The sequence below is a fragment of the Melospiza georgiana genome, chromosome 15 (assembly GCF_028018845.1).
Source record: "Melospiza georgiana isolate bMelGeo1 chromosome 15, bMelGeo1.pri, whole genome shotgun sequence".
Taxonomy (NCBI): domain Eukaryota; kingdom Metazoa; phylum Chordata; class Aves; order Passeriformes; family Passerellidae; genus Melospiza; species Melospiza georgiana.
This window is the reverse complement of record NC_080444.1, coordinates 13,449,999-13,475,902: the sequence shown is the minus strand read 5'-3', so window position 1 is coordinate 13,475,902 and position 25,904 is coordinate 13,449,999. Positions and strand designations below refer to the sequence as shown.

Genomic DNA, 25,904 nt, shown 5'->3' with positions numbered 1-25,904 from the left:
CACATGGAGTACCGATCTGATGACAGATTTGTGTAACAAATTCAGAATTGATCTGTCTAAAGAAGAGATGGCCACATCTAGACAGCAGCAAAAACTACAAGATACACTAAGAATTTAGAGCCGAATCAGACTTCTGAAAATATAACTGGTTTAAAAAGATCAGTAAGGTGTTTTGTTAGGAAGAATTTCAGTATACTAAGTAAAACATGGAACTTAATGAGCTTCCATTATTTCAATTTATCTATAAGCATTCCAAGCCTGCTAATATTTCAAGGTTCACAGCATTCTGGTTAATGATAAAATTAAATCATACAAAATCTACAAGCAGAGAAAACGGTCACAAGCTCTGTGAATGGATTTGAATGGGAGCAATTTTTAGAAATTAAGCTTCCTCTGTGCTACTTGGAGATGACAAAATAGATTTATTGATTCAAAAAAAATGCGAGAGGTATGGTTTTTCGTTTGGGGCTTTTTGAAAGTTTAAATTGTGATAGGATCTCAATATTTAAAAAAAATAGTAATCTTTTAGAGTTGAACTATTCTTTCATAACCCTTGAGCTGTATCAGGGAAAAAGCTTTAACAGTACTTTCAATAAATTCAGAGGTGTGAGCAACATGAGTTCCCTCTAATATTGCTAGGCATAAATGGGTAAAGCCTCATACCAAGTAATGTCTTGCTTAATGCTGGTATCCTGCAAATGTGAAACCATATCAGAGTACAAATTTCTCTTGAAATATAGATTCTTGTTACTTCCTCTCAGGAAGAACACCTAGCAGGTTATTGATCTGCTTCTGAAGGACACAGTGTTTATTATGTAGAAAACCACTGCTGGGCACAAGTGTGAGAAATTAATGATGGTTTTGTAAGTGTCCATACTGTGGTGCTGAACCAGTGGGGCAACTGTCAATCTATATGATAATGTATCCCAAAACTTCATAAAATCAGTGATGTGAAGAAGCATTGATTTTTGAGCTAACCAGGGTTTGTGAGATAGTAAGGCTAAAAAGTTTACTGAAGTTAACACCTCTGTGTACACAACACTTGCTTCAAACTTGCGTGATGTTTTTTTAAAACAACCAAACTCACAGAAACACTTCTCACAGAAACCCATAATGAATTCCACATACTGGTTTATTACCTGCTTGCTGTTTGATCATGTTGTTCTTTCTCCTATTAATATCATTGCTAGAAACATGAAAAATGGATTCACTGCACCGTATTTTCAATTACTAAATAATTCACTTATTATGGGGAGGAAAATGAAAAACAAGTGAACAGACTCATTCTTTTATCAGTCTGTGACAGTGTGTATAAAAGTGGGTTCTGAGATCTTTATGTTTTCTTAGACAAAAGGTGTGACACACTGCTGCCACTGAAATGGAGACAACCACCTGCACAGAAGTGAATTCCTGCTACAGCACTGAAGCCCAATCCTTTCATAATGCCAGAATTCTTAGTCAGGTTTTTAATTTGAAATTACGCTCAGAAGCCTTAACAAAACTGTACTAAAATCAATGGAAGTTGTCATATTTTCTGTGAATGGTATTATTAAAAGGAAAAATCAATTAACCAGTTACTGATTCTTTTCAAAACATGGGCTTCCTTGTACAAACCATTATTAGTAAATGCACATTCCCTCCTTAGTTTTGATGGAGAAATGTATCCTGCTATGCCAATGGAGAGGATATATTACTTGAAGATTCAATTGAAATCAACAAAAAAGACTGTTTTTACAAACAAAATCAATTGCACTTTGCTGAACTTCTTCCTATCAACATATAAACTGTAATTTTGCCCTGTTTGCTTTGACAAGCAGCTGCTTGTGTTTCCAGAGCCTGGCACACCCACTCTGCTGAAACCACAACAACCGTCAGTGCCTACAGGGAGGAGCCCAAAATAAGCACCTACAAAAAAGCTCTTCTGAGAGGCACCCAACATGTATCAAACAGAATTTTACCCCAATATGCTTAGAGAGAGCTGGTGTCATGCTGCTGGAACAGTGCTCTGAGTGTTGATGATGTTAAGGAGGTTCCTCTTCACCTCCTCAGAATGACAAGATCCAAACCCCTTTGTTTCTGTTTCAACTAAGCTGAGTTCACACTTTCATCACCCTATAGATGGAGGACAAATTCCTGCAAATCCTTTTGTACTGTTTTCTGTCTTGAGTTCTTGAAACTTATGTGAGCCCAGAAAATTCTCCAGGTAAGAACTTGAGGGTGACCCACACCAAGGATGTGAATTTGGATGTGTGCACCTGACAGGACAGTGCCGAACACAGGATACTCAGACTCTGCTTCTACTGCCAAGCTGTTTGGTCACAAGTGACTGGTGCTGTGCCCAAAGTTTAATTTCTGCGACTCTAAACCACACTAAACACAAATGTTCTGCCTCAGCCCAATGCACAGATTTGTTTTCCAAAATCCCCCCCAATACCAGTAATAAAAGAGCAAAAGAATTGTTTTTACAACTTCAAAACCATGGAAAAAATACCTAAAATTAAATCTGATTGTTACGAATTAGCATCATTGTTACAGCTATCAGCATATTGTGGATTATTAATATTACTTCAAGCTGTGTAGAAAAATCACATATAAAAACTATTTCTCTTTGGAAATTTCTTTCTGCTTCTCATCATTAAGTTTAATTTAAAATACTCGGAGCACAAACTTCTGTGACAGATTATGGCATGAAAAGTAAATTGTAAGATCAAATATAATATCTATCATATGATGCACATATACTAGTTTCCTGATAGTGATGCTAAAAAACCCAAAACTATTGTAAATGCAGGCAACCCCAACAAGGGGAGAGAATGATGAGGAGGAATCCATCTTATCAGAAGGCTAATTTATTACTTTATAATTCTATATTATATTAAAGAATACTATACTACACTAAAAAATACAGAAAAGATACTGAGTGCTAAAAAGGTAATGAAAACTTGTGACTCTTTCCAGAATCCCAACACAGCTTGGCACTGATTGGCCAAAGAGTCAAAACAACTCACACCAGAGTCCAATGAAACAATCACCTGTGGGTAAACAATCTCCAAACACATTCCACAGGAGCACAACACAGGAGAAGCAAATGAGCTAAGAATTGTTTTCCTTTTCTCTGAGGCCTCTCTCTGCCTTTCAGCCTCCCAGGAGAAAAACCCTGGGTGAAGGGATCATGTTCAAAGAATGTGAATACCACACAAAACACATTAAAAACCAGCTTTAGTCAAACTGAGAAAGTGCAAACTTCACCTTGGAAAGCAGAGTGGAGCATTTTTAAGAAGGTTAGGAATAGCAATTAGGAATACACTGAAGTAAATCCCTACCGTTCTCCTCGTCTGACTTGTTGTCGTTGTCGGAGTCGGTGAGCGTGAGCGCCGAGTTCTCGCGGCTGGACAGGCCAGAGCTCCTCCTGGATTTGATGCCTCTGCCCCAGAGCCTGATGGCGTGCTCTGGGGACATCCCTCCCTCCGTGTCCGAGTCGTTGTCGGAGCCCGTGCTCAGGGAATAGCCCTGGTGCAGGATCCCTATGTCCGAGCAGTACCCGCTCCGGTGCGGAGACGGCTCGCAGATCCCCAGCTCTGCAAGGGTGAAGTTTGTTCCTAGAAAACAAATTAAAAAAAAAAAAAGTCATTTAAAAATCTAGGGGATTTATTTTCAGCTTGAAAATATCAGATCTCTTTTTAATTTTGCTCAGTTCTGGTGTATGCCAATGAGTTACTTACAGAAATCTTTGGTGCAATGGTATAGCAAGACTTAACCTTGAAAATATTGAATGTAACTAAAATGGATGAAATATACAAAACATAGGTAGGAAAGGTCTCTAAATTCTAGGCTACTCTTTTGGCCCCAAATAATTAATCATTTAATATAAATCTCATGACAAGTGCTAATGACACAATCTGCTTCAGTGTGTATGTAACCTCATATTTGTAGAACAAAGCATGAGCTTTTGATTACTCAAAACGAGAATTTTTTAAAATGAAGCTCATTTTCACATACACAAATCATTCACAGAGATAGTGAAAGAATGCAACTTTATCAGTGAGGAAACATGGAACTTTGCCACCAATTTTATATTTACATTTAGTGAAACTGGCAATTTAATATCTGGTAAAGAAATCAAGATAGACCTTACATTGTAACTGTTTTCTTTTTCCCCCATATTCCAGAAGAAAGAATGAATCGATACCAAAATCACGAGGTCATTTTGGTTTAAAGACAAAACTTTCTGAGACAATGTCAAAACACGTGACCTTTAGCAGTTAATAACGACTCAGTGGACAAAATCTTATACATTTTTAAAGCACTCAGAGTCCCCCAGGGTTCTCACAAAGTCCAGAGTTACTGCCTGATTTCTGCTTATGTACTTGTTTCCTACAGTAATGAACAGGGCAGTAAAAAAATAAAGGGAAATATTCACTAGTCTCTAAGGCTTTCAAAGATTTTGAAAAGGCAAGTAATTTGAGCTTCATTACATTGGGTTAAAAACAAAAACCAGACTGAAGTTGCTGGCAATATTACTTCCAATTATTTAACTAATTCCTTAATTCACAGGGAAAGCAGATCTGTGGTCTGTGCTTCTAAAAGAGCAGTTTTATTTAGTCCAAAATTCATTTCTATTTTTTCCTTTTCCTCTACGTCTTTGTTAGAATGAAGCTACACGAGGGAAGTTCCTACACTAAATAAAACACACAAATAAGTGTCTTCTATTAATAAAGAAGGTAACTAGATTTTTTTTTTAAGTATTAGAACTTCTTTCTCAGATTAGCCATGAAAGCTCAGAGTTTTGAAGCCATCTGCTTCCCCTTTCTGTATCAGCCCTCTCCAGTCTCATATTGAACTGCCAAAGCACATTTTGGATAAGGGGTGTGTGCACACACGTAAAATGTGAAACTAGGGCCCAGTTTAAATTTATTCCTGAAGGTCAGCAGTTAAAGGAAGGGGATGGATTTCTTGTGGAAGCCTGACCTATGTCTTCAGCCAGCAGTGACCAGGCTTGGACGTGGCTCTGTCACCCTGAGGTCAAACAGCCCCACAGTGACACCAGCACCAGGGGAAGAATTCTCACCAGACAATGCTTCCCAAGGAATGGAACATTTAGTGGCTATGTGTAAAAAGAACATAGAAAAATATTACATTAAAAAGGCCAGCTCCAAATTAACCCAAACCCTTCTAGTTTGGAGCATATTTTATCTACCTTCTAATATTTAATGTAGTAATCAGAAATTTAGTGATTTAGTCAAAAGCAGGGAACTCAACAGTCCTAAAAATGAGCTTTTCAAGTGCACTGCAGTCTAGAGATTTTTTGCTGTTGTTGTCTTTTTGCCTTTTTTTTTTTAATAAGTGAAGAGTTCTAGCACAACAGATAAAGTTACTCTTAAGGAAAATGCAAACTTTAATCATGTGCTATTTCAGTAGAAGATATTTAACAAAACCAGTTGGATTGATTAGTTTTGCTTCAGCCATATAAGCAAACTAAGGTTAGACTTATTAATAAAAAGGTCAAAATAGAACAAAAATGAATATAAAAAGTGGACTGAACTCAATCATAGTAGTCCACCTCAGGTAGAATAATGTTGACATTAGATACACGTTAAAATTACTAAACTCATAATGAAAATGAAGTTTTTCAAATTTTCTTGTTTGCTGGTGGCATGTCTAAATTATGAATATATTAGCTAAATTAAGCTGTTGTACATACACAGTAAACATTTTGATGATATTCTGTAAATTTTAACAGCCCTTACAAGCGTAGATGATTTCACTTTGATTAGCATCCTGTTCTTACTTTGTCTGAGGAAAATGGCATAGGCACTGAAATACACTATTCACAGAACTCATTCACCCATTTGAGTTTTATTATCTGGGAACTTGGCATTTTCCAGTAACTGACAAAATTTTTAAAAAATTGAGAAGTGGATCATATCAAGAGCACAAATGGAATCAGCCTCTGAACCTCTGGGAAAGGATTTTCTATGCTGCTTCTCAGAAATCCCTTTATAGTCTTATGACCTGATGGTAGACATGAAATATTCTAGAAATTTCCCCATCAAGTAAAGACATGTTATTTGCTGGTAGATTTTAAATTAGTTTTATATACTAACTTGTGTCATTTGCTTCTGCAAAATATTATTTGAGACTTTTCTGTAAGGCAGCATATAATGGCAGAATAACTTGTCCTTGGATAATCATTTTTTAACATCTACATACATACATATATAAAAGAGGTTTTCAGATATGCATTTCACATCTAAAAATATAGAAATGTATCTCTATAATTCCTGATACTTTCCTAACCCTGCATTTACTGTAAAATCTGAGAAAAGGAAGATAAAAATACTACTGTTATATTCTTTAGACATTTTCTTATTCTGGCCCATGTTCTCCTACATGCCCTGTTTACTACAATGAAACTGGCCACATGTCCTGAATGACATATGAACTGCTTCCACTAACATTTTTCTCTCATTTACTCAGCCATTATTGCACATTAAGGTACTAACGCCATCAGATGACCACCAGCAGACCTTGCATATTCACCCTTGTATATTCACATAGAGGATAAATAAAATCTGGATGCACAGAAATAATTTTTCCAGTAATCCACAGAATAAGCTGAGTTGGAAGGAGACCATTGAGTCTGACTCCTGGCCATGCACAGGACAGTCCAACCTCCCTGTGCCTGGGAGCATTGTCCAAACACCTCCTGAACTCTGTCAGGCTGGTGCTGTGACCTCTTGTGCCCAAACATCTCCTGGGTGAAGAATCTTTTTCTAATGTTCAACCTAAACCTCCTGACACAACTTCAGGCCATTCCCTCGGGTCCTGTCACAGGTCACCCTAGACAAGAGATCAGTGTCTGCCCCTCCTTCCCCTCATGAGAAAGGGGACCTTCTGTACCCTGCTGTACATGGAATGAGGTCTCTCCTCATTCCCCTCTTCTACAATTCTACAGATGAAGTGCCCTCAGCAGCTCCTCTCATGGCTTCCCCTCAAAGCCCTTCCCCATCCTGGCTGCCCCCTTTGGGCATCCTAATCTTACTTTGCAGATGAAGTATAGTCTTACAAAAGATGAAAAAATACCTAAGCCATTCCATGTCCACTCAGCCCAGAATACTCCATGTGGAATCCTGACGACAAAGTTCAGCAGGAACAACCCAGCCCTTGTGCCCCAGTGCCAGCACAAACCACAGCACTCATGGACTGGAGAGAGGAAAGGCAGGCACAGCCCGGCTTGGGGTAGAGGTTTAGTGTCTCCTTCAAGGATTTATCATCTGATAGTGGGAGCCCAGGCATAGCAAGAACTTGTAGGGGACAAGCAGGGCAGCAGTCCCACTGCCTGCCATGCCCTGGCCAGTCACACTGCTCTGCTGTGTGCCCACAGACAGAATGCTGGGCCACAGGCCAAACTGCACTGCCAGCACGAGCAGGCAGGCAAGGGTTGGCTTCTTACAGCCTGAGACATCACCCCCTACACCTGGGCCTTGCAGGGAGCTGAGAGGAACTAAATTGCCCCTCCCTGAAATGTCGCCTGCAAAGCAGGACTGAAATGTGCAGGCAGAATCCATTCTTGCACACTAAAATTTTCTCATATTCTTGTAGCATCTACTACTTTGCTGGTGACACTAAGAGAAAAGAGATAGATAACATCAGATCCTTATTGGTGGAAAAGAAAGAAACTCCTTTGCCTTGAACAACACAGCACCAAAAATAGAAATTCACAAGGTTTTTGCTTTTTCACGTGAAACAGAGCTTAGCAGTCTCCATCCTCAGTCCCTTCATGCCCTCCTGCAGAAACCACTAGATGATTTTCATTAAAGGAAGGCAGTTAAACCCAGCTGCTCCCTTAAGGTGAACATAATCTCTCATACAAAAACAGATCAGCAGTGTTCTAGTTTAGCAGTGTAATATAATGTTATGTACTTGATCATCATTGCCCATAATCTACACGCTGTGAATAGTCTCTCAATAGAATAGATGTTTTCCTTTAAATGAGGACATGACTTCTATTATCTCTTTAGTGCACTTCCTTGTGCAGAAATTTACTGTTTCAGTTATTTAGGATATAAACACTTAGTAACAGGGTGTTGAATTCAATGATGTACTACTATACTCATTATCCCTGCTAAGCCTAGAAAGCATCACCATTTAAGCAAAGGTTACTTTCACCTAACCCCTAGGCAAAGGTCTCATTTGGCTGATCACAAACTGCATGAATTGCCCTTCTGAAGATTAATCTAATCCAGCTGTGATCGCTACAAGATGCCTCAGAGGAAGATCTCTGAAACCAGTAATGCACAGATAAGATAAATTTGCCTTCAACAGGATATCAAGTTCAAGACTGGGTTAAGTCTAAAATCAAAAGAATAAATATAACTCACAATCTTTGCTATTACAATCAGTTACAGAAAATAAGAATAACAAATATATTGTTTTAAGACATTCCATCCTTTCTCAAGTTCTTGTTATGTTCACAGCTATAATGATTTTGCTGGCAGGAGTTCCACAATTTAGGTCCAATCTCTGGAAGTGGTCTCTCTTTTTAAAAAAACCTCTGATGCACACCTAATTTTGCTCAGTTCTTTATAAATTCAGTCTGCTCTGGTCCCTTCTGCAGCAAGCTAACTAGAAGCAGCAAACAGAAATGTTTGTGCACGTTGGAATGTGTGGTTTGAATGTAAAGTTCATTTCCTAGCTTCTCCCATCAATGACAGGAGAATTCTTAAACAGTCTTTTATAAACTGCCTTGCTCCTTTCTGACTCTGAGGTGCCCAGGCTGGACTGCTTTTGGCTGGGATAGAGTTGGTTTTCTTCTCTGCAGCTGGTATGGGGCTGTGAGGGTCCAGCTATTGCTGAGCAGTTCTTACACAGGGTCAGGGTGTAAGAATTCTCTTTTCCTCCCTATCCCAGCAGCTGTATTTCTGGCATCACCTTATGGAGATGAACCTGATTTTGATGATATTCTGGCTTAGGGAAAAGTATACATGTATGGCTTTCTCCTCAATTGATGGTGTTGATTAAAGACAAAATCAGATTTGAGAAGACAAGAGGCTGGAGCTGGGTAGCAAACATGACAATTTATTATCTACCCCACACAGCCCACATTGAAATGCAACCCTTCAGGCTAACACTTTACTTTCTTAGCCCATCTTTCCAACTTTTCCAAGCTCTAAAGAATGGTAAAAGAACTACAGCTCCATTTATTATAAAGGGATGTGTTATTCCTACCATTCCTGTCCATTCTCAAACCTGAAGGAGACAGATGTTTGCAATTCTGTAAGCAATTGCTCTGCTCTCCTTCTGTGCTCTCCCCGGGTGCACTTCTCCTCCTTCTCCTTGCTGATTAAGTGCCAGCAGAAAGAAAATTCCAGGCTGAGCCTCCTCTATCATTCTCTGTCTGGCAGCAGAGGGCTGGGAAAGCCCTGCTCAGAGCTGAGCTCCTGGGCACACCTGAGAGCTCCCAGCACTTCTGCACTCAGATTTCAGCAGAGAGGCACAGACAGAAAGAGGGGAAGGAGTCCCAGACTTGGAATCTCCCATTCAAAGCATGGAGATACCTTGGTTTAACCAACACAACATGAGGGATTTTCTCCAGCATTCATCTTAGAACCAGTCCCTGTCCAGTCTCCAAACAAGCCAACCCCAAGAGATTAAAATTCAGTTCCTGTTACCTTTTCCTTTACAAGCAGCAGAGAAAAAGCAGAAAGTGAAGCCTCATGGCAAATCATGAAGTTCTGGTAAACTCCCCAGCTCTGGTCCAAACACCATCAAAGTAATAGCGGGTTTTGGAGGTGGTGGTTGGGATTGTTTGTTTGTTTGGTTTTTTTACATAAAATTTTATGAAAAAGAGTTAGAGTGCATGTTTTCTATTCCCAGCCCCAAAATGGATCAAACTGTGCAATAACTTAGTTAAATGCCTGTTTCCTTTTAAGAGACAGTGAATTTCTAAATAAATTCCATCACAGAAACACAAGAAAATATTAGGACTTTCTGTGTACTTAAAGTGATAGCTAGCATAAAGAACACAGAAAGAATTATTTTCAATCTGGTTTTTTTATGTTAACCAACCTGCTCAACATCTGATAATATCTCCTTCACACAAGCATAGTATTTTCCTGTGAAGGAAAAACAACTCCAGCTCCATGGGAAAAGTAAACTTGGAAAAGCAGTCAGTTTTAAAGACAATGTAAGGAAAGAATCAAGCGCAATCCCAGTAGAGGACAGCTACCATTTAGTATCTGTATTGACTGTGCATGGTTGCAATGCACACTTAGGCTCATTTGGCACAAAGTAGTACAATGAGTAAACCATGGTCCCACAGAATTTAAAGTCAGTTTTCACTAGTAAAGAAATGTCATTTTTATTCTAGTCTAGCTCAGAAGATTTAGGTCTGCTGTTGTTATTTTCAATTGTGTCAGAAAAGGACAGTGAGTTCTCCTTGATTTCCAGTTGACTATCTCTCTCTCTCCCTCTTTCTATATATATATACACATAAAGTACTTTTTTGATAAAATCACTGTATGGCTGTTTATCTTCACTGATACACTAAACTAAGTTCAATTATTAAGAAAAAGCTCTACAAAAATCTGCAGTAAACAACCAGTAGATAAATGAGCTGCTGATACTTTGCTAAATTAACATAAAGCCGTTTCCTTATTTTTATAATCTTAAATCAAGATTTAAAAAGTGACAAAAGACAAACCACTCTTCATGACTTGATAAATAAACTGTGCTCTCAAGACACAGCAGAAGTCAATGGTAATAAGCTTTCATACTTCCATGACTGTTTAATTGGGAACTCTCAAAAAACCTGAATCAGCTGTCAACACAGACAAAACCTTAATTGTTTCTCTCTACCTTGCTTCACAAGCTGGGAACACGGCTACTCTATATTTTATGAAGGTCCCCAGGCACATATAAAGATTTCTGAGCACTAGCAGCTGTCAGCTCTTTAGTCACAAGGTGCTTCTTCACTGTAAATACCATGTCACTTAGAAATAAGGGTAATGTAAATTGTAACTTGTACAGCAGAAGAAAAAGTTTAAATCATTATTCGGCTGAGAACTTGTGTTTATATTCTGAATGACTTCGCTCCTAACACATTTCATAAATGACAGAGATATCAGCCTTTAACTCTGCATTTCTAATCCTACTAGGAGCATCATCAGTAGAGCAATATGAATGACTTTGAGGACTGAGAAAATAATTGATCTAAAATGAAGAGGTTCCCAAATAAACATTTTAAACTGAAAACTGCATCAATTGAAAAAAGCCATATAAAAATCCACATAAACTTCATGCCAGACTTGGAGAATAATTAAATTAAAATCATTTTAGCACTATAATTTTAGAGTAAAAGGTAAATATCTTATAATCAGATATCAAGGGAAACAGGTGAAGCTCTTTGAGAAGTTTACCTACAAACAACCACATCTTCTTTTATTCACCAATTGTCATCGTTATATGAGATCAGGAAACATCTGTATTTATTTGACTGAATTATAAACTGCTTTCAGCTTTTCACTTTCAATCCTAGCTAAATAATTAGTTATTTTCATCAGCCAGTCAGTTGTGGCATTATGAATGAATCAGCTGGCACCAATCCAGATGGTGACTGGTCCTGAACTTTGCTCCAGACAAAACAGAAACCCTTAATACAGGATTTCTTTCATTCTACCCATGCCTGCTGTTTGCACACTGCACATACAACCCCAAGCACACAAGCACAGTGATCTGCCTGGCTGGCACACCCAGAGCTTGCAGGGCTGCAGCAGCAGCACTGCAGAGACACCAGCTCCACTGCTGGAGCTCACTGGTCATACCAGGCACCTGAGGACCCATGGGGGAAGAAATATCATCTCCCATGCACCTCTTTTCCCTGCCTTGCAGTGTTTTCCAGGCAGTCACAACATGCTGCTGTTTGATTTTGTTTTCCTGGTCTGTGTGCACCCACATTGAACACCAACACTTGAGCCTGTCGCACCCAGCAGTGCTGGCAGGCATGGGCTGTTCCAAGGTTCTCTTCCCACCTCAGCACACCAATTCCCCTTGGTTAATGCAAACTGCTTCTCTATTTCATCTACACTTCTCTGTGTTTCAGTGGTTTAGAATTTCAGTGTTTTAATTTAGATTACTTTTCCCTTCCTCAATGAACAGAAAATATTTGCATTATGTGCCAATAAACAGCTGTAGATTCTGTTTATTCAAACTTTCTGCTGTTTGAAACTACATCTTTGTTCTATAAAACTCCATTGGAACAATAGGGCCAGTTGTTGCACTTCTGTTTTCCCTTCCCTCTCACTTTTGTCTCAGATTTGAAGGACTGCCAGCACTGACTTTATTGGTTAATAATAGAGGGACATGCAAGTGTGCCAAAGAGTGATTCAAGCTCCCACCATCACTCTGCATTAAGTTTAACAGGTGGCAGTGTGAGATCCCCTGAAGAGGAATTATTACAATATCTCAATTAGAACAACAATTTTGTCAAATAATCTTTTACATAGGGGAAAATGTTGACACTGATTTTCACAAACTGAAAAAAGACTTTAAAAATAATTATTTTCCCCCCCTACATCCAATATTCTACACAAGAACCAGTAATTAAAAAAATACTACGCTTGCCTGTCACTTAGGTCTGCATTAAAAAATTTACAGCCTAACCCCAAAATCTTTATGAGGCATTATTTTTAAGAGATAATACAGAAAATAGTACAAAATCAGACCAAAATTCAGTTGGTTTGAAACAGAGTTACTGTGCAGGCTGTGTTATCTGACTATTTTTAACACTCACGTCATCTCAATTGCTAAGTGCCTTTACTTGCTTCATAAGTGCCTTGCAGATCAGGTGTAATGATAAATTCACATCTCACTGATAAAGGTCAAGTATGCCTAGGCATCATACGATTACATTATTATGTTTTTTATTTATCATCATCATCGTTATTATTTTTGAGTTTGCAGACTCCAATTACAGAACTCTTTGGATTTAGCAAGAGAGAGATTAGATTGGATTATTCATTAATCCTCCCACTAGTTCACACTTTTCAGCCTACCAACATTTTGTAAAGAAGCATTTTAGGCTAGTTCACATAATTCCCTTTAGGTTATATGGGAGTCACAAGCAGCTCTGAACCTAGAATCTTGCAAAGGGAGTATGGAGTACGTGAGGACAGCACTGGAGAACAGGGATGGGAAAAAACCCTCTCCTCTCTGCTGCTTCAGGATGCCTTGGATGAGAGCTTGTCCATTCTGCTGCCAGACTCCTCACCCATGACTTGAATGCTGACAGCAGCACTGCCCGGTGCTGTTGGATGCCTCTTGCCTGTGGCCTTGCAGTCACTGTCTTATCAGAAAAAATTCTGTTCTTAATTACCAGTGTGACAGGGCACATGAGCTAAGCTGGCTGGTGGCCTCAGGTGGCTTAAGCCACCATGACGGGCTCTGGATATTCAGATTTATCCATCACTTTCAGACTGATGAACTCTGATTCGGCTGTGCATGCCAGCACCTCTATTTAAATTTCAGATTTGTACTTCTCAAAGGCATTTGCTTGTTCTATTTTCTTTTTTATCTCTTTAAAGACTTCAGAACAGAGAACAGGCATACATGTCAAAAAACTACCCTTGGATTTAAGTTCTTCTACAACTTACTTTTGTTATGGGAACTGTACACAGAAAAACTTTTATAGGGCTTTGGGGTCCTTTTTTTGCATAGCTTTTCATTTTGTTTTGGGTTTTTTGTTTTGTTTTTTTTTTTCTTGTTGATTTTAAACTGGGAATTGGGTGAACAATGTGCATGGATACAGAGTCAAGGAGAGAACAGTTTCATCCTTGAACAGGAAAGCCTGAAGAGAAAAGCCTGCATCCAAAAAAGTGAGAAAAGCCTAAAGTTTCCAAGGGTTTCTGACCTGGGAACTCACAGTAGAAATCTATAGCTAAAATAATCAGAAGTGTACAGTTGAGATAAGCTCTAGTCCTCTAAATTATTTCAGGGATAACTTTAAGAAGTCCAAAGCAGGAACCCACAAATCAAGTTAATTTCCATTCCAATATGTTCTCTGTAAGGGGAAAAGATATTTTAGTGAAAAAAATTTTGGTAAAAATCAAGCACCAAACTAGTGATATTCCTGTTGATCCTTCTTAATATTACCTATGTGGAAGAACATGTTTGAAAATGAGCTTGGAGGTGAAGTTATTTTCCAATTAAATGCACAGACAGCATGGAGCAGAGGCTCCCCCAGGTAAGCTCTGCCCTGCCCACGTGCACCCAGAGCTGCCAGGGGGGTTTGCAGGCTGGGGCTGCACTGGCTGTGCCCCCACCTCACACAGTCCCTGGGCCAGTCACACCCAGCCAGAATTAGCAAAGCCTGACTGGAGAGCACCGGTAGCAGAAAATTTGTGAACAGGAAACTGGAACAAGCACCACGAGGCATATGGGCTCTGGTAACCAACCCACTAAAGGAGCTAAAGGAAAATGAGAACAACATTGCCATTTGGTTTCCATTTTACCTAAAATTATGGGGTTTAATTTTTTGACCTATTTAACAATACTTGCCTCTTCAGAGTCCCACTGCAGGCACAGCACACAGCAAATGGGTAATACTGCTCAAAATTTGTTTCCACTGCAGGCTAATGCCACTGCTTTTTTTAAATTAGCCTACAACATTCCTGTTATCAGGAAATGCCCTTTTTAGAGGGGAAAAAGAAACCTACACCAGCCTGCTCTTATGAATGCCTCAAGCATTCTAAATTAGCAGTGAGAATCCTGTGGATACTGCATACTCCCATCTTAAGAGCAGATGTGGCACTGTATAGTTTTGGTATTAAGTATTGCCAAGGTTCCTTTCAAGCAAAGAACTATTTATCTACTTAACACAGAACATAACCAACTTTTGTAAGTTTCATATATTACATTTATTTCAAAATGCTTGGCATTATTAATCCTTTTAATATTGTTAATAGAAAGATTCTGCTTCAAAACCCCAGAAAGTTTATTTTTTTCCTCTCTTTTTTGCATTGCATGCACTGATGAACTAGCCTGCTCAGCAAGCATTTAACAGATTAGACACTTGAACATGGTTTCAGGCAATGCTCTCTCATGTTTCTGCGTATTGCCTGATAAACACTTCAAAGTAAACCGCTCATAAATATGAAATGAAAAGCCAAGAAGTCGTTATGCACAGCTTTGAGATACAAATCTCTTTATTCCCCTCTGAAGTGGAATTTGATTGACATAATGAGTCATAGATCCTGTCCAGGGACACACTGCTTCATCCCCTTTTCCTCAGGAGACAGGGAGTCTTTAAAGAAATCCACTTCAGAACTTCCTGACAGACAGCTCCAGGAAAGTTGAACACTACACAAATGTATTATTTTGTATTAATACCTACCTTAACAACTGTGACACGTGTCAAAGATTAACTCCAAAGCCCCAGCACCTCACCCTGTCACAGGAGGCCAAATCCCAGATGTCCATTCTATCTCATTATCACGGACACAGCGACCCAGGGCCACAAAGGAGAGCTCCCAGGGCCACCAGGGCTGTGCTCAGCTGGGCTCTGTCCTGTGCTCACCCCCAGGGCCCCTCGTGAGCCTGGGCAGCTCTATCCCCAGCAGAAGAACAGCTCCTGGTGGAGCTTCAGGAGGAACAGGCGAGCCCTTGGGTCACTCCACCTCAGAACCTGGAACTTCTTTCTTTTCCATTTTCCCTTCCCCTTTCCTTTTTTCCTTTCTCATTTTCCCTTTCCTTTTTCTTTTTTCCTTTTTTCCTTTCCCTTTTCATTTTTCCTTTCCCCCTTCCTTTTTTCCTTTTTATTTTCCTTTCCCCTTTCCTTTTTCCTTTTCCCATTTCTTTCCTTTCCTTTTTCTTTTTTCATTTTTCCTTTCCTTTCCTTTTCCTTTTTCCTTTCCCCTTTCCTTTTCCCTTTTCCCCTTTCCCTTTTTCCCTTTCCTTTTCCCCATTTCTTTCCTTTCCTTTTTCCTTTTCCCATTTCTTTCCTTTCCTTTTTCCTTTCCTTTCCTTTCCATTTTCCTTTCCTCTTTCCTTTTCCCTTTTTTCCTTTCCCCTTTCCTTTTCCCTTTTTCCCTTTCCCCTTTCCTTTTCCCTTTTTCCCTTTCCCCTTTCCTTTTCCCCTTTCCTTTTCCCTTTTTCCCTTTCCCTTTCTCCTTTTCCCTTTTTCCCTTTCTCCTTTTCCCTTTTTTTTCTTTCCCATTTCTTTCTTTTTCTTTTTTTCCTTCCCTTTCCCTTCCGAGCTGCACCCCTGCCCTGCTGGCACAGCCCCTCCAGCCCAGCTCTGCCCACCCTAGGCCAGAGCAGAGGGGGCTCTGAGCCAGGGCTGCTCCCACCCAAGGAGCTCCACATTGCTGTGACCCTCATTAGAAAGCAGATTTATCAGGTACAGACCCCCACAGTCATTTCCTACAGTTCACAGGTCCGTGCTGTGAAGGAAATTAAGACTTTCATGTGAGAAGGAGCAGTTCAAACCACCTAGCCTGAAAAAAACCTCTGAAATGCTAATTTGGATATTGCTGTTAATAAATGATACCCATATGAAAATGACAAAAACTATGTAATTGTTGGTCATTGCTATTCCACAAAATGTCTATTCCAATAAAAGTCAAGCTTTAAGGCACCACAGTGAAACTGCTGATCAGTAGTGCCATAAACAAAATTATAGTGCAATAAATTGCTACCCTACAATGTTATATTCACAACCTGCATTTGTAGTATTTGTGGAGGTTTTTAGAAGGAATGCAGAAAATATCTGCCTAAATTAAGATGCAACTTCTGGCACCTGATTCGCTAGCCATGCTGTATGCATTAAATTATCCATCTTTACTGGCTTTCATTAGTCTCTACTCCCTATGAAATAATCATACACAAAGTATATAAGATTCACCACTCACAACTTGGCTTTCTTTTGTTAGTGGTAGTGCTATTATTAGTGTTATACATGAGCCATTCACATGATTTATACAATAATACATACATCATTAAGATTTAAAAGGCAACAGTAAAAAATTAGCTTAATTTGTAGTGTTCAAAATGCACTCAATTTTTTTATTATTTTGCCAATAAAAATGAAAGGCTAATATCTACAAAAAGCACACAGTAAAACAATTAAATGGAGAGAAGACTAACTATTAAGAGGACTGAATTCATATTACATGTAAATAATGAAACATTAAAGTCCAATTTCGCAGAAAAAGGCTGAAAGGGAGATTTAGAAGCTTAAGATGATGAAAAAACCACAATGTGGTATTGCCCTCCATCTACAAAGAACATCACTGCCTCTTCTCAGTCACTGAGATTACTCAGACATTGTTTTTCCCTCTGAAATGTTTCTTGTTAAAAAAATTTACTGTTGTTATTTATTATTTGCAAATTACAAACACGTTTTGACCCTGCTATATTGCGAGCACTCTTCCTTCTCAGACATCTTAATGGCCTGCCCTGGCTTCTCTAATCTGGTAAGCAATAAAGATTTGCATCAAAATACAACAACATGAATTGCAACAAATATGGAGCAAAATGGGCAAGTGTTTGAAAAAGCCCAGAACTAAATCAAAGCTTATGACTATAAACAGGCATTCTCCCATTCTGCAATTTTTTGATTATGGATTGCCCTATGTAAATTACAATTTTTTTTCCTAAATTGCAACTTTTTGTAACTACTTTGAATATTTGTGAAGAATGACTCCATACACAGAACTAGGGAATTATGGCCAAGTACCTTGGCACATATCTGAAAACACTGTCACACCCAAGAATTAATTTTAACACATGTATTATTCCAGTGTTGATGGATTGCCAAATGAAAGGCAAATAAGGCATCCAAAATCTTCTGAATTACTCATTCTTCACAAGTCCTCTGCAGCCCTCACAATTCCTCCAAAATCAATATTACACATGTCAATAAAAGTACTTAAAAAATGAACTAGAACCTAAAATAAATACCTTTTTTTATGGTAACTATCTTAGAATAAAGCATGTTCCTATAAACTAATGTTATTATAAGAGATGACACCACAGTTGCTGAGCTTCCATTACAAGATGTGAAATGTTTGGGGAGGGCTTCAGGCAGCATTAGGCATTGTGATGAGGTGAACAAGCACAGCTGCCACTCACACCCTTGGCTCTGTCAGTCACCTCAGCACACAGAAACCACTGGGAAAGGAGCTCCTCAGAGATCTGCAATTGCTGCTTGACCTGCAGCTGAAAAGCAAGTGCTGTGCTCACTAGATCTATTAGCCCTTTGACTTCATTCATTCGCTGGCTAATATAAATACTGAATATTGCTGAAGTGAGTGATTAATTCCATTTCTTTGGCGAGAATGCTGAATTCTTGAAGCCTCTGGAATGACTATCCATGGAGGCTCCAAAACATAACTGGTTATTTATCATTTGTAGTTAGAAATCTAACGGTGGCAAGGACCACTAAGTTGTTGTTTCTTTTTGTTTTTCCCTCTTCAACTTCTCTCCAAGAATAACCTTTTCTTGCTGCCCCATAGTTTCATGTAACAGACACCAAACCAATCATCATCTCTATCCATTTTTATTCAGTCATCTTTGTGCTGGAAGCCTGTTCAACAAATCAACATCTTTCTATTTCTTTCCTGTGCTTCCCAGGTTTGACATCAACACAACAGCTGAAACAACACTTTACTGTTCTCCTAAAGGAACAAGGCTTCCCTCAGCTTAAGGAGTCAGACAACCTCAAAGAGAGGAAGAAACCTCAAACCACCTTTGCACACACTGCTGAATTCTCCCCTGGATAGAACCAACAGATTTTTTAAATTGTCTAAGATGTCAGTGTGTCTGAAGGAGTCTGGAAAGCATTCTGACAAAAACAATGGGAATCTGACCTGACAGTCCATTGCTTTTACATGAAAAATTCCATCTTTTTTCCTTCCTTCTGTATTTCTGATTAATTACACCTTGGCATCTCCTGATCCAACTATGGCACTGTGATGAAAACATTGTACAAAACAAGTTTCCAAACTGAAAACAGACGTTCCCTTCCAATCATGTGGACAATTTTCTTCATTAATAACCAGACAGAGAATATCTATAGTCAGTTTTGTAAATTAGGGTTGTGTCCATCAAAAGGACCCCATAGCTAGACATAATGGGGTAAACGAACCCAAATTTTGGTAAGGTTTCTAAAGGCTTCCTTCCCGGATTAAGTCTCATTCTGAGAAAAGAAGGAATACCTTTACAAGTATCACAATCAGTTCTAGCTTTGCATGCTGGAACAGTTGCAAGTGTAAGAGATTGGCTCTATCTGCTAGTTCACTCATCTCTGCTGCCTTCAGCTTCGGTCCCAAACACCAAACATTTACACAAAAATGCCACTAAACCCCACAGATCTCTGAAAAACATGCAAAGGGGAGTATTTCAGTTTTGAAGGTGCTGGTAATGCTGACATTCATTTTCAGTGCACACAGAACAGTTGCAGCTTAGTCCTAAGAAATGAGCAAGAGCATTTTCAACTCGTGCATATGCTTATATTTACAAACAAATTCTTCCCATTTATGCCAATTGCTAAAAATTATTAACTTAGCTAAAAATTTCTGATACAAGATTGTTGAATGTTTGACTTTTTAAGTCCAAGCTTATTTGAAAGCTGGCAACAAATTGGAAGGATATGGTTTTGAAGTCAAATTGGAAAAAAAAGAATAAAATCTAGATAATTATATATATTACTTTGTTTGCCATTTTCAGCAGTGACATACATTTTCTAGCACCTCTCAGCTCAGGAAACAATTAGTTGTGGGCAGAAGAAGCTTCCTTGGAGGAGCTGCACTGCACAGCGGCCTGAGCAATGGCCAACACAAACCTGAGCTCCCCATCGCTGCCTTCTGACAGCCTGCATTTCAGTGATGGAAAGCATGATCCTTCCTACACAGTATGCACTGCACTATGCATTTAGTCCTTGGAGAGCTTTCAGAATGAAAAGACCATAATTATTACTACCATCATTATTATTAATGAAAAATACACATGTAAAATTAGGTTTCGAACACAGTGTTTTATAGCCCCTATTTGTCTCTGTGGACACACGCCATAATGGCTTTAACAGACCTTTAACACTCACTGACTAATTAATCTTTACACTCAGGACCCAGCACTGAGTTTTATTCAGTAAGGAGCAGAAAATAGCATCTGTGGATTGGGCTTGCAAGGTCCACTGCATGAATAAATTGACAGGCTACAGGAAGAGTTGGCATTAAACAGCTCCTCTCCTCCCCTCAGTACTCCTGCAAGAGCCTTCACCAGCCACTGGAGCTTCTCTTCACAAACTCCTCACATACAATTTATTTTTATTTCCTGAAGTGACTCTTTTCAACCTTACAGGGACTCAGTCTTCCAAGTACATTGACACAGATAGGAAAAAAAATATTACAGGGACTAGATATCACTTTAAAATAGAACTGCATTTCCTACACAACCAAAGTGTGCACCAGAAAATTCAGTTTGACTATGGAGAGCACAAACGAACCATACAAATTAATAGACCTCAGCAATTTGTCAAAAAAACCTTTAGGCTTCCATTTCCAACTCAGACAGGTTCTAAATATGAAAAAGCACAGGGAAAACATTCTGCAAAAAGAAAGCACAAAGAGAAAATACACCACGCAATTTCCTAATAGAATAAATTCAATCTTTGCTCCTCTTAAAAGAATTTTAAAGGTATTGTAAAAGAATAAGCATATAGGGGTAAATTTCCCTCAGCTCATTTGCATGACACAGTTATAGTCAATATAGCCTACCCAGAGTCCTGCCTTTTGCTGTAAAGCCAGGCAACCAGAACACCATCTTTAGTTACAAAAAATAAAGTGTGTGTTTACTAGTCAAGCCTCAGTGGTAGAGATTTCATCAAGATGCAATTACCAAGTATTCTGATTTTTTTCCCAGTATAGGCAAACTCTGGTAACACTATGGAATCCCAGATCATGGCATCTGTTTCATTCTTGAAGCTAACTTCAAGAACAGCTTAATCCATTTCTTCTATATGTAAAATGACATTAGGAAGCAGACCTTGTGAGCTACAGCACAGTCAGCAGCAATGACAGCACAGCACTCATTTTGAGAGTCAAAAACCCTCCCTAGGCTGTTGCTTCAGCCAGGAAGGTCACAGATGAGTTATGGTGCATTTCTTACAACAAAGCATTTATTTCTCTGTATGCCTGTAGAGATAATACTTGTCAGATTAGCTCTTTTTGTTTGGAATTCCTCACCACTGGTTTAGCCTGTGTTTCCCAGCGGAGGGCTATTAATTAAAGTCCAGTAGGACTCAAATCTGAGCTTATTAATGGTTGGATGGACCCAAGTAAAAACACATCTGCTCCCACACCTCAGTCTCCTCTCCTTGTTTTTCCTCACTTATTGAAGCACATTTTCGGTTTCCCACCATAAATTCCACGAAATCCTCCCTATCAATGAGCCATATTCTACTCTCAAGCCACCTCTAAGTGATTTCTCAAGCTTAAAAAAAGGACAGGGAGGTGAATCAACTAGGAAACAAAATCCTCATCTGCCAGCATTTGATCAGTTACAGCTTATGGTTTTATCTCCCCAAACATTTTCCCATTATAAAAAAACGAAGGCTTGCAATGCTCTATGTATCAGTACATGTAAAAAAAAAAAGACTTCAGAATTTAATAGGATTTTATAGGGACTCAGCTTTGTGAATTACACTCATATAAAAAAAACTCTAAAGTAATTTCTATTTGATTTGAATCCATTTATGTATGACAATATCTGCTATAACCTGACAGGAACAGTCCAGCAGAAATTGCAAGGACGTGAAACCAGGAGTTGGCTCCCTTCCCACTCAACCTGCAATCCTCTCGAGTGGGGGAGGAAAGTTACCAAGCACTGTGTAATCCTTCCCTCCTGCTTTAGAATGAAATAAAACATTGGTATGAAAAAATATCCATTAGATTAAATTTTACTCAGATTAACCATTTAGTCAAAGGTTGAATTCTGAACCAGATGCATGTTGTACATCTATTTTAATGGCAGCATGGTGCAGAAACAGACACTTTGTGAACTGCTACATCATGTCCATCAGGACTGAAACAGAAAACTGTAAACACAAGGAAAACACAATTCCAGCCTGAGAAACACGGGGAAAAAAGCATGTAATGTACATAATGTATATAATGTAATTCCAGTCCTTTGGTCCAGCTCACCAGAAACAAAAAATAAGCCACAACATAGCACTTAAATGATCCCACATATTGTGAAGGGCATGGCTCAAGACAGAAAAGGGAGGAAGGTCAGTATTAAACTATAAACTTCTGGACCCTCCTACCACAGCCTGACCTTCCCTGGGACGCAGTTTCCTGGCTGATGGCTGCTGTGAACCCACAGCTGCATTACACACAGTCCTAAGTGATGGAGGACTGGATCAGGTGTACCTTGATTCCTTCTGTTTCATGCACAGGAACTGAAAAGAGGCAATGACCCTTGGACCTAAATTTGTTGATGGCACCTCCAAACCGAAAGAGTAATAAGCTTATTTTTCAGGCTGGAAGAGAAATTAATGATGAGTTACAATGCAATAAGCATGGCCAAGAAGTTGGCTTAAATTTCTTGGTTTTGTTACATATGTTCTGAAAAAATTAAACAACTAAGTATACCTACCTATACCTACAAATGTAGATTTTTAGAAACGTAATAACTTTTACTTTGATGTAACAGCTTCCAAAAATCAACTAATGAAACTGAAGTAAGGTCACTAAAATAATGAATAAGAGTGAATTCATGCAGTTTAAGTAGTATTTTAAACCCATATGATTTTTTTTTCTCAGTGTCTTCATTTAGATATACCTATACTTTAATTTTCTTGCTGGCACTGATAATTACAAGCACTGTCCCCATGTAAAACGTTTCAACTTTTAAAAACATATTTTTAAATTAATCAGACTATGTATGAATGGAGTAGTTTTGTTTGACCATGAACATTTCAAATTACTTGGATTTTAAAATACTTCTTGCATGCATTTTTTTCTAAAGTTCCATGAATTCTAAAGACTTCATGCTGTGGTGCAAAGTTACCTGAGGATAACTCATATTTTCTTGCATTCTCAAGAAATGGATAAGAAAGGATAAGGAAGCTCCTCTCCACAGACAGATCAGACTGGCCACCACACATATAATCCATACATACACAGTTAGCCCATATTTAAACTACATCATGCTTTATGAATATACTGAAGTATCACACAGAGAAAAGATTCCTAAAATTACCCCTGTGTTACAGATCAGAAGAAAGAAGGATTATTGACCAAAGGACAACAACAAACTCAAAACTCTGTATTTTCACTTTATGTTTTAAATCAAGGTTGGCTCCATAATTTTCCAGAAGGAACGATTATTTTTACAGGGAGATGTGCCCTGAATTTCAGGAAACGAGAAATTCATTTTGTTACAGGTTTTTTAATTAATGCAATGAAAGATTTACAGTGCTTAGATGGATATTATAATCTGAATAAACCCATCTAGAAGACTTAGCTGCAACTTCTTTTTTTTTGCTACACACTATAAAAATTGCTCATGGGACTGCAAATTATACTGGTACAAGCAATTTAAGCTGTTATCAGTAACAGTATTAGAAAGAATCGAGTGACCACGACAGCACGCTCCAAACACAATTTTTCTTGTGCTCTTGAACCATGAAGGAACTCATTGACTATTATGACAAAAATTGCTCTGGTAGAGGCCAAGAGTGGCAAAAAATCTTGTGCTAGAGCTTCCCAGTGTGCAGGGGCCATATCCATGTCATGGTGCACGGGGTCTCTTCTTTCCTTGGCAAACAAGGAAATCCATGCTCTGCTCAGGGGCTTGACTCCACCTGTGGCCTTTTAGCAAAAGAACAGGGTTTATAATTGGATCTCCTGGCACCACAGGACACTCCAAGGAACACAGTGCCACTGTCATGGAGCCTGTGGTCCATGTTCAGAGTAACACTCCCAGGATCAACAAAAAATTCTGTCTCTGGAAAAGATCCTCCCTAGTGAACCCTGGGTTTGGCCAACATGCAAAGTCTCCAAACGTGCTCAGTCAAATCCTATTGACATTTTTCTGGGAGTCACCCTAGGAGAATAATAAATCTGGATTCACAAAGAAAGAAATGGTTACCACTGACTTCTGAGATGTTATTCACACTTAGAGTTAGATGGCTTACTCTTAAAAATTTGTGCAAATTCAGCTCATTTTTCCTCTTCTCTCCTTCTCCCTTTTATTTCACAACTCATTCCTAAGGTGTGAGAGCCCTCACTGAGCCTCCGCTATTGTCTCTCTTGATGCCAACCTTTCCTACTTCTTTGACTATCTTTTGTTCTCCCCAATCCAGCAGTTTCACAGATCTTTACTAAACAAATTATGTTAATAAATATGCTTGAACAGGAGTAATTCCTATGTTAATAAAACCCAGAAAAAGCATGTCTTTGACTTCACCTTTGTAATTTTAAATTCTAACAAAAAATAAAGCACTCTAATCTTTATTTTTCTAAATTATTATTACAGTTTTTGTGATGGATAAAAGCAATGAGCATTTTCCAGAAACACAAGAAAATTAGAAGAAACATGACACATGGAATTAACTGAAGTGGAACTCTCCCTTTTGATGGATAATTTGAAGTTTCACTAATCAGAGAAGTTTGCAAAATAATTTCTGATTAGTTAAGAATACATGCTACACAGACAAGAGAAAGAAAGGAAAAAACCAACGGCGGAAATATTAGCTAATATAAATAAAAATGGATTACTAATCTAAGTGCAAAGATTTTTTTGCCTTTTTCAGCTCACAATGTTATTCATGCCCCTAAGCAACTCACTTAATCTTTTTTCTCCTGCACTTTGTCTGTAAAATGGGAATGAACCAACATCATTTATCCCACTGGCGTAATATGTGAGTTAGAGTAAGACAAAAAAATAACAAAATCCAAACATCTCAATTATTTAAATAGGATTTGGTACATCAGAATGACATATATAATCTTAGTTTTTGTTCTCTTCAGGAAAAAACCTATGAATTACTTAAAATCTATACATTTTTCATTCTTAAGCATTTCACCTCTGTCTTCTTCCATTTTATATCATTTCTAGCTACATAAAAGATGAAGTAGAGGCATTTCAAGTTGTTTTTCTTAGACTTTAAATCTTGAGTAACTTCTTATTTATCACCTTTCACCACAAATTAACAGGCACATCAAGACAAGTTCATTATCATTTAGAGGCCTGTTAAATAGATGAAAAAAGAATTGCATCTTAAAGTGCCCTGGATTATCTACTGGTATTCTGTGCTGAATAATTTTATAGTTCATAATAATCAGTTTGCTTTTCTTCCTTTCTAATTGAAAGGCTCTGAAAGTAAAATTTATTTCCTTAGTAAATAAATGTTCGTTGTCAGAAACTACAATAACATTTGCTTTCTGAAGGTAAGAAGAATGCCTGTATAAAATAGTAAATGCAATTATATACATAAAACTATGATATGTGTGCATATATATATATATGAAACTATCTAGAAGAATAAAATGTGACATTCTTATGGAAGAAATAAAGCCAAGCTCAGCATATGCTTGTCCTGCTGACATGAAATTTCACCTCCCATTAGGAAAATGACATTTGCTTTAACACAGCCCCAGCACAGGAGAACTGAAAAGTGAGAAGAGAATTAAAATCCATGGAAAGTACTGGCAGCCAAACAGACCCAAAATCATTGTAATCAAGCATGAATAATGCCATAATGAAAATGCTAAAAAATAAAGTGACAGCTTTATACTGAGAACTCAAATATACCCTGGCTATTAATTATTTAGGGTTAATTATTAGAAGGAAAAAGAATTTAAAAAGGTACTATCAGCGCAGCACTTCAAGCTCCAGTCTCTCAG

The 25,904-nt window shown here is 38.4% G+C and overlaps 1 protein-coding gene across 14 annotated transcripts in view; it reads right to left on the bottom strand.

Moving 5' to 3' along the window:
- TENM2 (teneurin transmembrane protein 2) overlaps positions 1-25,904 on the bottom strand; it is a 617,488-nt gene that overhangs the window by 444,163 nt on the left and 147,421 nt on the right. For all 14 annotated transcript variants that reach the window (XM_058034869.1, XM_058034857.1, XM_058034859.1 and 11 more), the window contains exon 4: positions 3,324-3,599. In XM_058034869.1, the coding sequence (XP_057890852.1) occupies positions 3,324-3,599 (276 nt within the window). The remainder of the gene's footprint in view (positions 1-3,323; positions 3,600-25,904) is intronic.